This window comes from Periophthalmus magnuspinnatus, chromosome 7, assembly GCF_009829125.3.
Source record: "Periophthalmus magnuspinnatus isolate fPerMag1 chromosome 7, fPerMag1.2.pri, whole genome shotgun sequence".
NCBI lineage: Eukaryota > Metazoa > Chordata > Actinopteri > Gobiiformes > Gobiidae > Periophthalmus > Periophthalmus magnuspinnatus.
Window position 1 is genome coordinate 34,073,063 of NC_047132.1, and position 13,733 is coordinate 34,086,795.

General features: G+C 48.0%; 1 protein-coding gene across 2 annotated transcripts in view; it reads right to left on the minus strand.

Moving 5' to 3' along the window:
• The window catches only part of camta1a (calmodulin binding transcription activator 1a), a 413,228-nt gene that overhangs the window by 72,988 nt on the left and 326,507 nt on the right, over positions 1 to 13,733 (minus strand). For both annotated transcript variants that reach the window (XM_033969195.2, XM_033969200.2), the window contains exon 6: positions 8,083 to 8,154. In XM_033969195.2, coding sequence (XP_033825086.1) covers positions 8,083 to 8,154 — 72 coding nt within the window. The remainder of the gene's footprint in view (positions 1 to 8,082; positions 8,155 to 13,733) is intronic.

The following is a 13,733-nucleotide window of genomic DNA, read 5'->3' on the forward strand; positions in this document are numbered from 1 at the left end:
TTTTATTTGTATATTTTTGTTTTGTTAAAAATAAACTCACACAAGAATACAAATACTTTTACTTTTCATTTCAGTTAAAAAATGTAGTGGAGTAGGAAGTACAGATACTGCTCTAAAATGTACTCAAGTAACAGTAAAAAGTACACACTGTAAAATGTAAAGTAAAGTACAGATACTGAAAGTCATACTCAAGTGCAGTACTTTACTACTTTTACTTCGTTACATTCCACGGCTGTTAAAAAAAAATAACTATGGCCGGTTCAGTCACAGCTGTAAACTCGGCCTCTGTCAGAGGTTTGGACCCGTCTCGCAATGACATTAAACTGTCGTCTGATTCAGTTTCAGTTTGTCGTTTCAGATCTCAGTTTTAGAAGCGGCGCAAGAATCAAAGTTACACAAATAAAACAGTAAAGACAAAAGGCCCGTGTGTCTGATTATAATATATATATATATATATATATATATAATATATATATATATATATATATATATATATATATATATATATATATATATATATATATATATATATTTGTATATATGACTTTTATCGTCCTAGAAGCAGGGCGTTAGCATGCTAGTCATTAGCTTCACCGTGAAGGTAAATATATAAAACACTTAAAAACTCAGTGTGGTGAGTCATGAGGATGGTCTGAATGTGTGTTGCCTGTTTAAAGGCAAAACGGCGGCGGGGCCCTGGTGGGCGTCGGCCCTGGTGGGCGTCGGCCCCGGTGGGCGTCGGCCCTGGTGGGCGTCGGCCTGTTGTGACATCACACAGTGTCTGATCTTAAAGTTGCAGTTTAATCTCAGCTCTGACTCTGAACAGCCGCGTCGCTAAAGGCAGTTTAGGTCCTAGCGTCTCCATTTGCCCCGCGGCTGTAGACGGGCGGAGGCATCTCCAGCTTCTCCTCTCTCTCCACCCGCTCCTCTCGCTCCACTCCCTCCACTCCCCCATCTCGCTCCACTCCCTCCTCTCCTTCCACCCCCTCCACCCGCTCCTCTCCCCGCTCCTCTCCCTCCTCTCGCCCCCCCCTCCCCCCCCTCCACCCCCTCCACCCGCTCCACCCGCTCCACCCGCTCTGTCTCTCTCTTCACAGACCAGAGGTTCACACTCATTCAACTTTCATCCTGGTCAAATATTCATGTTCGTTTCTTGTGTTTTGTCTGGACCAGAGTTTGTGATGTGGATGTGAATCTGACAGGTCTGCTCCATCAGCGCCTCCACCGAGCGCCTCCACCCGAGCGCCTCCACCCGAGCACCTCCACCCGATAACCTCCACCCGAGCGCCTCCACCCGAGCACCTCCACCTGAGCACCTGTCTCCTCTCTCCTCACTCCTGTCTCCTCTCTCTTCTCTCCTCTCTCCTGTCTCCTCTCTCCTGCCTCCTCTCTCCTGTCTCCTCTCTCCTGTCTCCTCTCTCCTCGCTCCTCTCTCCTCGCTCCTCTCTCCTGTCTCCTCCCTCCTCTCTCCTCTCTCCTGTCTCCTCTCTCCTGTCTCCTCTCTCCTGTCTCCTCTCTCCTCTCTCCTGTCTCCTCTCTCCTCCCTCCTCTCTCCTGTCTCCTCTCTCTTGTCTCCTCTCTCCCGTCTCCTCTCTCCTCTCTCCTGTCTCCTGCCTCCTGTCTCCTCTCTCCTGTCTCCTGTCTCCTCTCTCCTGCCTCCTGTCTCCTCTCTCCTGTCTCCTCTCTGCTCTCTCCTCTCTCCTCTCTCCTCCCTCCTCTCTCCTCTCTCGGGGAGTTAAACCGAGTGAAAAGAGGACGGAGGGAGATGTGAGGATCCATCTGTCTGTCTTTCGCCCGGGGCCACGCTCGCTCCGGGTTTGCGCTGGAGACGCTGGATTCTGCCAACGCCGTCGACCTGTTTGACGGATCGGTGCTTTACACAAGTCCTCCTCAACTTTTCCTTTTCAATTAGAGGAGTGTAGAGGAGCAGAGAGGAGGCGCGGGAGGAGGCGCGGGGGGCTGCCTGTGGATGAGTACATATGTTTGGTCGGTGAAAGACGCTGACAGGATTGACCGGTGCTATTGATCCGTACGGTCGTAGGTTTGTTATAACAGGTGAGCGCAGAAGCAGCAAAAGGCTCTGGGTGGTTTCCAATACATCACCACGGCAACAGGAACGAATTAAAGCAACACCGTGTAATCTCCCGCCGAGTCGTATCGAGCTCGAGCGTCGTCTCGGGTCCAGTTCAGTCGAGAAGAAATATCCATGTTTTTAAAGAAAAGTGCAAAATCATTAGTTTTATATTTTAATTAAAAAAATATGTAAATGAATCTGTGTTTATGACTTCAATATAAAAACAACTAAACATCAGGAGGAGTTTTATTTTTGTGCAGTAGAATTACTGCAGTAGTGACAGTGGGAGTACTCATAATAGTACTCATAGTAGTTGTAGTCGTTGTAGCAGCAGCAGTATTTTATTTATTTGTGTAATAATATGTCATAATTCACACTTCAGAATCAGCTCAAAGAAGCACTCAGGCCTGTTACATAAGTAAAAGTACAGATACTGCAGCAAAAATAAAAAATAAAAAAATAAAAGTACAAGTACATGGAAAAAGTGACTGAAATAAAAGTATTAAAGTACATGTTGAAAAATGTCCTTAAAGAGGAAAAAGTAAAAGTATTTCTCACAGGTTTGTTTATTTATTTATTATTATTATTATTATTATTATTATTATTATTATTATTGTTGCACGAGTCGCCCGAGTCTCTTGAGTCGAGTCACTTGAGTCGCACATTAAACAAAATGTCAAAGTTTAATTGTCGCCTTAATTTTTCACAAAACATTTAAATTATTCTTTACTTCAATTTAGTCTCATGATCTGAGCCACAAGAGTCTGAGACGAGAGAGAAGAAGAGGAGAGGAGGAGGAAGAGAGGAGGAGAGAGGAGAGAGGAGCAGGCCCACACACACTCACACACACACACACACACACTCTCACAGTCTCACACTTCAGCACCTCGGACAGCTCCTCGTCCCGTGTTACTCTCAGGTCCACTTTAATCTCACACTTATCACTCTGCCCGTTCAATTAACAACTCGTAAATTAAAATGATTGGAAATGTGTCTGATCGCGGCCATCGCGCCGACAACACTGACGACTCATTCTCCCCCGTAACCCTAATTCAAACGCTCCCAAAGTCATTACGATCTCAAGGACTAACGTAATAAGAAAAATCTAAGAGCGGCGAGCGCCATATTCATAATTTATTCAGGGCAGACAGGAGCGTCTGAGCTCGAGTGAAGAAGAGGAGAGAAGTGATAGCTTTGAAGAAACGCGCTCGTCAGCATCCCCTCCCGCCTTAGCAGTCATTTCATTATCTCGCCGGGCCCCGCCCCTTTTAAGTAGCGCCGAAGCGGAGTGGGGCTATCGACCCCTCTCGGAGTTAGCGGCCGACAGCGGGACAAATGAAGTTTCGCTTCAGACCCCCTCTCGTATTAATATCATAATTACCCCCACCTCCGAGCGCCGGCCGGACCGCCGCAAACGCCGCCGTCTGATGTGATGGAGAGGAGCGCGCCGGGAATTACATTCGATTAGCACTAAACAAAAGGAGAGGACACGGAGCGCCGGAATCAATCAGGAACTGCAGGACAGAGCGCGAGCGCCGCGTCAATGACACGCTCCAGACTGGTCCAGACTCACCCAGACTCATCCAGACTGACCCAGACTCATCCAGACTGACCCAGACTGACCCAGACTGATCCAGACTGACCTAGACTGACCCAGACTGATCCAGACTGGTTCAGACTAGTGTAGACTGACCCAGATTCATCCAGACAGATCCAGACTGACTCAGACTAACCCAGACTGATCCAGACTGACCCGAGCCGGTCCAGACTCATCCAGACTGATCCAAACTGACCCAGACTGACCCAGACTCATCCAGATTCATCCAGACTGACCCAGACTCATCCAGACTGACCCAGACTGATCCAGACTGACCCAGACTCATCCAGACTGACCCAGACTCATCCAGACTGATCCAGACTGACCCAGACTCATCCAGACTGACTCAGACTGACCCAGACTGGTCCAGACTGGTCCAAACTGACCCAGACTGGTCCAAACTGACCCAGACTGGTCCAAACTGACCCAGACTGGTCCAAACTGATCCAGACTGACCCAGACTGATCCAGACTGACCCAGACTGGTCCAGACTGACCCAGACTGGTCCAGACTGGTCCAGACTGGTCCAGACTGGTCCAGACTAGTGTAGACTGACCCAGATTCATCCAGACTGATCCAGACTGACCCAGATTCATCCAGACTGACCCAGACTGATCCAGGCTGATGTGTTTGGTTCAGACAATAACAGCTTCACCCAAACGAGATTCTTCCAGATCAGAACTTTGGTAAATACATTTTTATACTTTTAACCTTCAAGACTCAAAGTTTTTACATCAAGAAACGAATAAGTGACTCATGATCTAAACAAAAACAAAACTGTGACTGACCACAAGAGGCAGCAGTGTTCACGAGAATGTGGGAGCCCGTTTCACACACTAACAGCACATATGCCGTTTCACACTGTGACGTTTCACACTGTGACGTTTCACACTGTGACGTTTCACACTGTGACGTTTCACACATGGGCCTGAGCACATGTGTCTTTACAAACTCCATTTTATTGATCAGGGAAAAGTCGGGCCTCATTTTGACTCAACGAGAATCTGACAAAATAATAAAAAACTAAGAAAAATAATTGAAGCTTGTTGCGTTTTCTCTCGTGGTTCTAATTCTGATATTGATCCTGAGTCAAACGTTCATTTTGGCTCCATTTTGGCTCAGTTTTGGCTCAGTTTTGTCGACTGTTTCGTTCATGTGGATGACTTTGTTTCGTTCTTTCATAAACATCAGACTGTTCATGTTTAAAAACTCATATAAAGAGAAAACAAAGAGCCGGTTCTGCCCAAAGAGCCGGTTCTTACGTGGACTCATTATAGATGATCCACACTTCTCTCTTTATCGTCTTTAGTCTGGGCCAACTGTGCAAACGGCCTGAGACAGAAAGAGAAATAATGTCACACGGAGAGAAAGAGAGAGAGAGAGAGAGAGAGAGAGAGAGAGAGGTAGTGTTAGATAGAGAGAGGGAGAGATAGAGTCTGAAAAAGAGGAGTGCCCCCCCCATCCTCCTCCTCCTCCTCTTCTCCAGATCCTGGTCCCTCAGTCTCATCACTGGAGCTTTGGCTCAATCAGACGGGATAAGAGCAGGACCCAGAGGCACGCTCCCTCAGGCCCCTCCCCCTCCTCTCAGCCCCCTCCCCCTCTGCTCTGGCCCCTCCCCCTCTGCTCTGCCCCCTCCCCTTCCTCTCAGGCCCCTCCCCCTGTGCTCTGGCCCCTCCCCTTCCTCTCAGGCCCCTCCCCCTCTGCTCTGCCCCTCCCCTTCCTCTCTTAAACCACCTTCACAAACTCACTGTCCTTTTCTCCTCTCACTTTTTATGTTCCTCAAATCTAAAAATCCCTCTCTCTCCATCCATCCCTCACTCTCTATCTATCACTCTCTCCATCCATCCGTCTTTCATTCCCTCCAGTATTTTTATTTTTCCTTGGGGCTGAACTTTTGAAAAAGTTTTGTCTATGTGAGTGTGTGTTTCATTCGTTCCTGGGAGTCTGGAAGTTGTGGGGGATCCGCTCCGGGAGCCGCACCGGGAGCCGCTCCGGGAGCCGCTCCGGGAGCCGCTCCGGGATCTGCTATGGGAGCCCTGGTCTCCTCCTGCTCTGCTGTTGACAGAATACTCCCTCCGAATCTCATATGACCACAGCCCACACAGAGAGGAGGAGAGAGGAGGAGAGAGGAGGAGAGAGGAGGAGAGAGGAGCACAGGAGGTTTGAGTTTGGACTCCTCGGGGGGAGATTTGTCACCTCCTTCTCCTTGTGCTCACAGTTTGTATGGGGCCACATAAAGTGACTGAAGTGAGGAGTAAATCTGAGGGAGATTCAGAATAAAAGACGCCGACGCAGCGGAGACGGAGGAAATCTGAGAGAACGAGTGTGTCCTGGAAATCTCAGCGATTAGATCAGTCATGTGATCTGAGGGGAGCAACAACAAGACGAGGAGGAGACGAGGAGGAGACGAGGAGGAGATGAGGAGGACGAGGAGAAGATGAGGAGGAGGCGAGGAGGAGACGAGGAGGAGGATGAGGAGGAGACGAGGAGGAGACGAGGAGGAACTGACCAACATATGGATGAGAACGATTCTTTGTGAAAGGTTCATGGAATCACCACATAATGAACTGGGCTTTATTAAATTGAAGTTTTCGTGAAGATTTTTTTACATCTCCAAAGCTCAAAACGCTCCGTTCCACCTTGTGATGTCATCAAGTGGTAGTTTTCAAGTGAACTCCTCCTTTTACCTTCAGTTCAGTCGAGATAAGAGACAACTCCAGGACTGAAATGATCCAAATGATTCTATAAATGAAGGTGTGTGGAGTTTAAAAACACAGTGGAGCACTTCCTGTATCACCACATGATGACATCACAAGGTGGAACAGAGTGTTTTTTTCAGTTTGAGAGAAGAACTCAGCCTAAATCTGGAGGGTTTGTGTTAAACATGTGAGAATGAAACAAAACAACAAATCAACTCATTTTGATTCAATAATTTCCAGGAAAACTCTTAAATTTTTTTCTGGATCAAACATTTTAAATTCTTGAGAAAAGTCTAAATGTTTCCTGTCTTTGTTTCAGACAGGCCTTAAACGCACCGCCGCAGAGACGCTTTTATTTAATCTGTGTCTGAAAGTGAGGAACAAACATCACAAACTCCACAGACCCGACTCACTGAAGCCCCGCCCCTCCACAGACCTGACTCGTACAGGTCGTACTCTCACTGAAGCCCCGCCCCCTCCACACACCCGACTCGTACAGGTCGTACTCTCACTGAAGCCCCGCCCCCTCCACAGCAGACATAACGCTCCACAGAATGACTTGTGTTTACATTTACACTGATCGAGTCACTTCAGTGAGACTCTGCAGCTCAGACTCCAGACGGAAAACAGGAGAAGAATAAAAGACAAGGGGTCACACACCTGGACACACGACCGGTCACACACCTGGACACACAACTGGTCACACACCTGGACACACAACTGGTCACACACCTGGACACACAACCGGTCACACACCTGGACACACAACTGGTCACACACCTGGACACACAACTGGTCACACACCTGGACACACAACCGGTCACACACCTGGACACGCCTCTCGTCCAGGAGTCAGAGAACAGAAGTGTTTTTTTCTTCACCAAACACTTCCACACGTCGTGCTTCGTGTGTGTCATGTCTCCTGTGTGTTTATAAAATGTAAAAAGTAGAAAAAATAAAAGGGGGCGTGTCCAAACTGTTGTCAGGTGTAGTTCACCTGTGTGTTTATAAAGCCCAGTGTAAGTTTAGACGCACAACAACACAACACCAGCACATTTAGCATCTAGCACAGAAGATAAGATGAACAAGATGAACAAGCGGGAATATTTACAGGCACCAGGGCCGTAACCATGACGACTGCTGTAAGCACAATCCTGCACACAGAACACTCCCGCACACTCCTCACACTCCTCACACTCCTCACACACTCCTGCACACAGAACACTCCTGCACACTCCTGCACACTCCCGCACACTCCTCACACACTCCTGCACACTCCTGCACACTCCTGCACACTCCTGCACACTCCTGCACACTCCTGCACACTCCTGCACACTCCTGCACACTCCTCACACTCCATCATGTTTTTACGGCCCATCACAGCGGCTGCAGACAGAGGAGACATCAGGCCTTTTAGCCTCAGATCGCTCTGAGCTGGACGCCCCGACACGAGCACCACCATCAGGAAAGTAAATGACACAGGACGATAAGCCAAATGGAAGCAGAGGAAAGAAAGAGAGAGAAGAGAGAGAGAGAGAAGAGAGAGAAGAGAGAGAAAGAGGAGGAGGCAGTGAGGGAGAGGTGTCTGCTGCCCGTCAAAGGAAAACACTCTGGATAAATGTGAACTGCTCAGGGAGAGAGGAGAGAGACAGACAGAGAGAAGGAGAAGAGAGGGAGATCCTAAGAAGGAGGCGAAGGAGAGGAGTCCTTACCTGGAGGAGCCAGTAGCACCGGCGGTGGAAGGTGGGGATGATGGAGGAGTGGACGTAGCAGCCGTAGAGACACTGCACAGAAGAAGAGAAGAAGAATTTTAGAAACATGTCCTGCCTGTGTCTCAGTGTCTCTCTGTCCCTCTGTCCCTCTGTCTCTCTGTCCCTCTGTCCCTCTCACCTTTCACAGATTCACTTCCTGTTGGGCCCTGAAGCTCCGCCTCCACAGTCACATGTCACTGTGATTGTTTTATTTAAATGTTTATATCACCATTTGGACTCTACATGTGCTGGGGTTTGATTTAGATTTTTTTAATAATCACAAGAACAGAGCAGGGGGCGGAGAGATGGGCGGGGATGAGGGGCGGAGACAGAGGGCGGAGACAGGGGGCGGAGACAGGGGGCAGGTGCAGGACAAACACATTTCCTCCATCTTGTATGAATCGGCTGAAGTTTGACTCTTATATCACGACTAAAGTCTGATGAAGCTGCAGGGGACACATCATGTCCCTTTAACTCTACTTTTTCCTGGACTTTTGGTCGTGCAGGTATTTTTGGCGCTGTGGAGCAGCGTGCTGACCTCCCTGCAGACCGGGGCAGCTGTGACCCCTGACCTCTGACCTCCTTAGGATCCGTCCCACATGTGAGCGAGCGGCTGGCAGATGGTTCTCCCATTGTTCTCTGTAAAAAACACTGTACCCTTTTTACCCGTCAACCCTCAGCGCTGTCCCACTGCAGCCTCCTGCTCCTCCTGCTCCTCCTGCCCTGCTCACCTCGCCTCCTGCCCCGTCTCCTGCCCTGTCTCCTGCCCCACTCCTGTCCTATCTCCTGCTCGTCTCCTGTCTTCTTCCTGCCCCCCTCACCTCGCCTCCTGCACCATTTCTGCCACGTCTCCTGCCCCATTCCTGCCCTCCTCCTGTCCTCCCCCTGTCCTCCTTCTGCCATCTTCCTGCCCTCCTCTTTCCTCCTCCTGTCCTCCTCCTACCTCCTCCTGCCCCATCTCCTGCACCGTCTCCTGCCCTATTCCTGCCCTCCTCCTGTCCTCCTTCTGCCCTCTTCCTGCCCTCCTCTTTCCTTCTCCTACCCTCCTCCTGCCTCGTCTCCTACCTCCTCCTGCCCTGTTTCCTGTCCTCCTCTTACCCTCCTCTTACCCTCCTGCTGCTCCTCCTGCCTCGTCTCCTGCCCTGTCTCCTGCCTCCTCCTGCCCCCTGTGTCCCATTCAGAGAGCAGACCCTGTCAGGATTGATTCAGATGCCCTCCCGCTCGTGAGCCCATGGTGGAGTAAAGCTCCGTGTTATTAATATCTTTATCTTAAACAGATAATGTGACGTCCGGGGGCTCGTTACCGTGGAGAGGCCTGATAACAGCTCGCCGTATCACGCCACACATTCTTCACTAAGCGGCGCTCATAAAGTAGAGCTCACGTACGGCTCGGTGTGAGGGAGCGGCGGGTGGAGCGGCGGGTGGAGCAGACAGAACATAGACAGAATATAGACCCGTTTGTCCTGCTGCTGCATTAGACCCAAAGACGAGAGCGCCAGACCCGGACCGCGGCTTTACATTCAGTTATTTCACCGCCAAATCAAAGGGAATCACATCCAGACAACGCTGCGTTCAAATGGAACCTGGAGCCAGACGGACGAGGAGCCGTGTGTGTGTGTGTGTGTGTGTGTGTGCTCGGGGTGTGTGGGGGTGTGTGTGTATGTGTGTGTGCCAGACGCAGACACACACTCCACTGACACTCACAGTGTCTAAACATTATTGCATCTGTGTGTTATTACATCATTACATTTTTACACGTTCCCAAGTTTGTTTAAGAAAAGTCCAGAAGCCGAGAGAGATATTTTGAAATTTTCAGACAGGTTTGTAAAAACTGAAGAAAATGTTTTTGCTGCAGAAAAATAAACATCTCCAAACTCAGAGGTGACGTGTGCGAACCTGACAGTGTTTACTCCCAAATAAATATAAATCACCACGAGAAACAGTTTAAAGGATTTGGAAAATGTTTTAATGAGAAAATGAAACGTTTAAATCAGCCCTATTGAGCTTGAGTCTCTATGGTTCTCATCTCTGTTATAATTTACACATTTTAAATCAAATTATTCATCTAAAAACACTTCAGAAAACAAACACTCAGCTCATTTCAAGTTCATAAACTGCAGTGTCCAGTGGAGCTGACGTCGCCGTAAACGTCGTCACACTAAAGCGCCGCCTGCTGTAGCGCCCCCTATGGACAGAGGCACGTCGCACTAGAGCAGAGCGTTTTTTTCATTTGGACCAAAATGACGACGTGGAAAAATAGATACGTTTAAAGTCATACTTTGGAACATTCCAGGCGAAACAATAGCACTTCCACGACAAAAGCCAAAACAACATTTCATCAGGCTCCCCATGAGTTTGTTTATTTGTTTATTTCCTGTGTTTGTTTATTTGTTTATTTCCTGTGTTTGTTTTTTTCCTGTGTTTGTTTATTTGTTTATTTCCTGTGTTTGTTACATCAGACTCTGTCATAGCAGAAGCAGGACTTTCACACTGGAGGCATGTCAGTGTCTGTGTCACTGATGATTTAACAAACAAAAAAACAAAAACAAAATGTTGGTTTGAATTATCCAGGCCGAGTGTCGTGTGTGTGTGTGTGTGTGTGTCGGGGTGTGTGTGTCTCTGTGTGTGTGTGGGGGGGGTGTGCTTGTGTGTGTCTGTGTGTGTGTCTGTGTGTGTTTGTGTGTTTATGTGCTTGTGTGTGTTTGTGTTTGTGTGTCTGTGTGTGTTTGTGTGTGTTTATGTGTTTGTGTGTCTGTGTGTGTTTGTGTGTTTGTGTGTCTGTGGGGGTGTGTCTGTGTGTGTGTTTGTGTGCGTTTGTGTGTGTTTGTGTGTTTGTGTGTGTTTGTGTGTGTTTGTGTGTGTTTGTGTGTTTGTGTGTCTGTGGGGGTGTGTCTGTGTGTGTTTGTGTGTCTGTGGGGGTGTGTCTGTGTGTGTGTCTGTGTGTGTCTGTGTGTGTTTGTGTGTTTGTGTGTTTGTGTGCTCCCACAGTCCGGTGCTGGTCTTGTTTCGTGTTCTACTCTCATCTATTACACCCGTCCACAGTGGGACGTGTTCCTCCTCCCACTCCCACAGACGTCCCATCCATTACTCGGGGCCGGCCCCGGACACGCCGCCGGCCCCGGACACGCCGCCGGCCCCGCACACGCCGCCGGCCCCGCACACGCCGCCGGCCCCGCACACGCCGCTCCTCCCACGGCTCTGCTAACGTGGCATTAGCACAGTGGCATATTTGCCCCGTGCTATTTTAAACTCTACGATAGAATCGATATCACACACGGAGCATTTTTCTTTTCCTGGAGTTAGATTATGTGAGAGACATTTTTAGAGCCGCCGAGGAGCAACGAAAGGTCAATACTGGACTGGAAGTGTGAGACTGGAGATTTGTGCGTCCAAAGAGACAAAGTCAAACCCGACGACAAGGAGAGACTCACAAACACAACGTTCTGAGATGGATCATGGATTTATACGACTGAGCTCATTATTTCTGTAACTTAAACTCAAGTAAAAGTATCACATGAAAACATCTACTGAAGTAAAAGTGTTGAAGTACTTTTAGAGAAACAAGTAAAAGTATTTCACACAAGTGTAGTTCATTTAAGTGTAAATGTAGATATTGATTAAAAATGAGACATATTTTGTTCAGCAGGTGCAGATCAAATCTATTTCTTACTTTTGTATGAATTTTGTGTTTATTTTTGTTTTGCTCAAGCAGCTTCAACAAAAAACTTTTAAAAAATAACCCTTCAAATCATATGAAAAGTACTTTTCAGTCCAGTTGTAGTAGAGTAGAAAGTACAGATACTGCTCTCAAGTGTACTGTGTAAAAGTAAAAAGTACACACTGTAACATGTACTTCAGTAAGATACCTAAATATTGTACTTAAGTACAGTACTTTACTACTTGTACTTCACCTTCCTCCACTGTTCAGGACACGACATCATCAGAAAAAACAAAAGAATGAAACGTTTACTGGATCAGATATCGGCTCCAGTATCGGTCCAGTCGATATCGTTAAACTGATGTAGAGACTTTCACTCGTCATAATCGGCCCAGAATGTTTGAACTTTTATTCCCACAAAGTTCTGTCGTTACTTGAGAGAAGTCACAGATACACGGATCAGTTTGGTCTTATTTTTGTTGAAACGAAAAACTATTTTCAGTCTCTGGTATCGGCCGATATCTGCAGATCATTACAGTTCTAATATCGAAACCAGTATCGTAACAGAAAAATCTGGAGCATCTCTAATTGTGACCATTTCAAAAGTGAAAATAAGTCATTGAAGTTTTAATGTCACATTCAGTGTGAATAAACTGAAGCGCTCCAGTTTTCCGGCGCAGTGTCAATCATTTTGAATAATCTCCAAATCGTGACGCCTCGTCTCACAATAATCATAAAACAAACACGAGTGACGCCGGAATATTATGAGCAAAAGAGATTAGCTCCGATTCTTACAGCAGCAAACTGATTCATGACAGAGCGGCTCCTGCTCAAAATATGAAATCTACAAAAGCAACAGATGTTAATTGATACGAAAAAGAAAATAAAATGTTTGGAGTAAAATATAACTGTAAAATTCACCCAAAACAGAAAAACGCTCAGATGAAGATGATCAAATATTAAATAAACAGAGCACATTTAAATGTGATGAGTCTCATCAGAGCCACGGGCCACGGCGTCGGCGGCGAAGACACGTGTCTCTGATTGACAGGTGCGGCGCCTCTGCGACGGTCGACCGCGTCAGGCCCCGGGCGGTTTCCCCTCCCTCTGTTCACTCCATCCGTCAACTCACAGCATCTGACAAACCGAGCACAACGCCACGGCCGCCACCGCCACGATTCAGCCACGATTCAACCACGATTCAACCACGATTCAACCACGATTCAGCCACGATTCAACCACGATTCAGCCACGATTCAGCCACGATTCAGCCACGATTCAACCACGATTCAGCCACGATTCAACCACGATTCAACCACGATTCAGCCACGATTCAGCCACGATTCAGCCACGATTCAGCCACGATTCAGCCACGATTCAACCACGATTCAGCCACGATTCAGCCACGATTCAGCCACGATTCAGCCACGATTCAGCCACGATTCAACCACGATTCAGCCACGATTCAGCCACGATTCAGCCACGATTCAACCACGATTCAGCCACGATTCAGCCACGATTCAGCCACGATTCAGCCACGATTCAGCCACGATTCAGCCACGATTCAGCCACGATTCAGCCACGATTCAGCCACGATTCAACCACGATTCAACCACGATTCAGCCACGATTCAGCCACGATTCAACCACGATTCAACCACGATTCAGCCACGATTCAGCCACGATTCAGCCACGATTCAGCCACGATTCAGCCACGATTCAGCCACGATTCAGCCACGATTCAGTCACGATTCAGCCACGATTCAGCCACGATTCAGCCACGATTCAGCCACGATTCAACCACGATTCAACCACGATTCAGCCACGATTCAGCCACGATTCAACCACGATTCAACCACGATTCAGCCACGATTCAGCAACGATTCAACCACGATTCAGCCCTTGTCACACTTCGACGCTACTGTCTCTTATTGTTGAAGTTGAAACAAAACTCT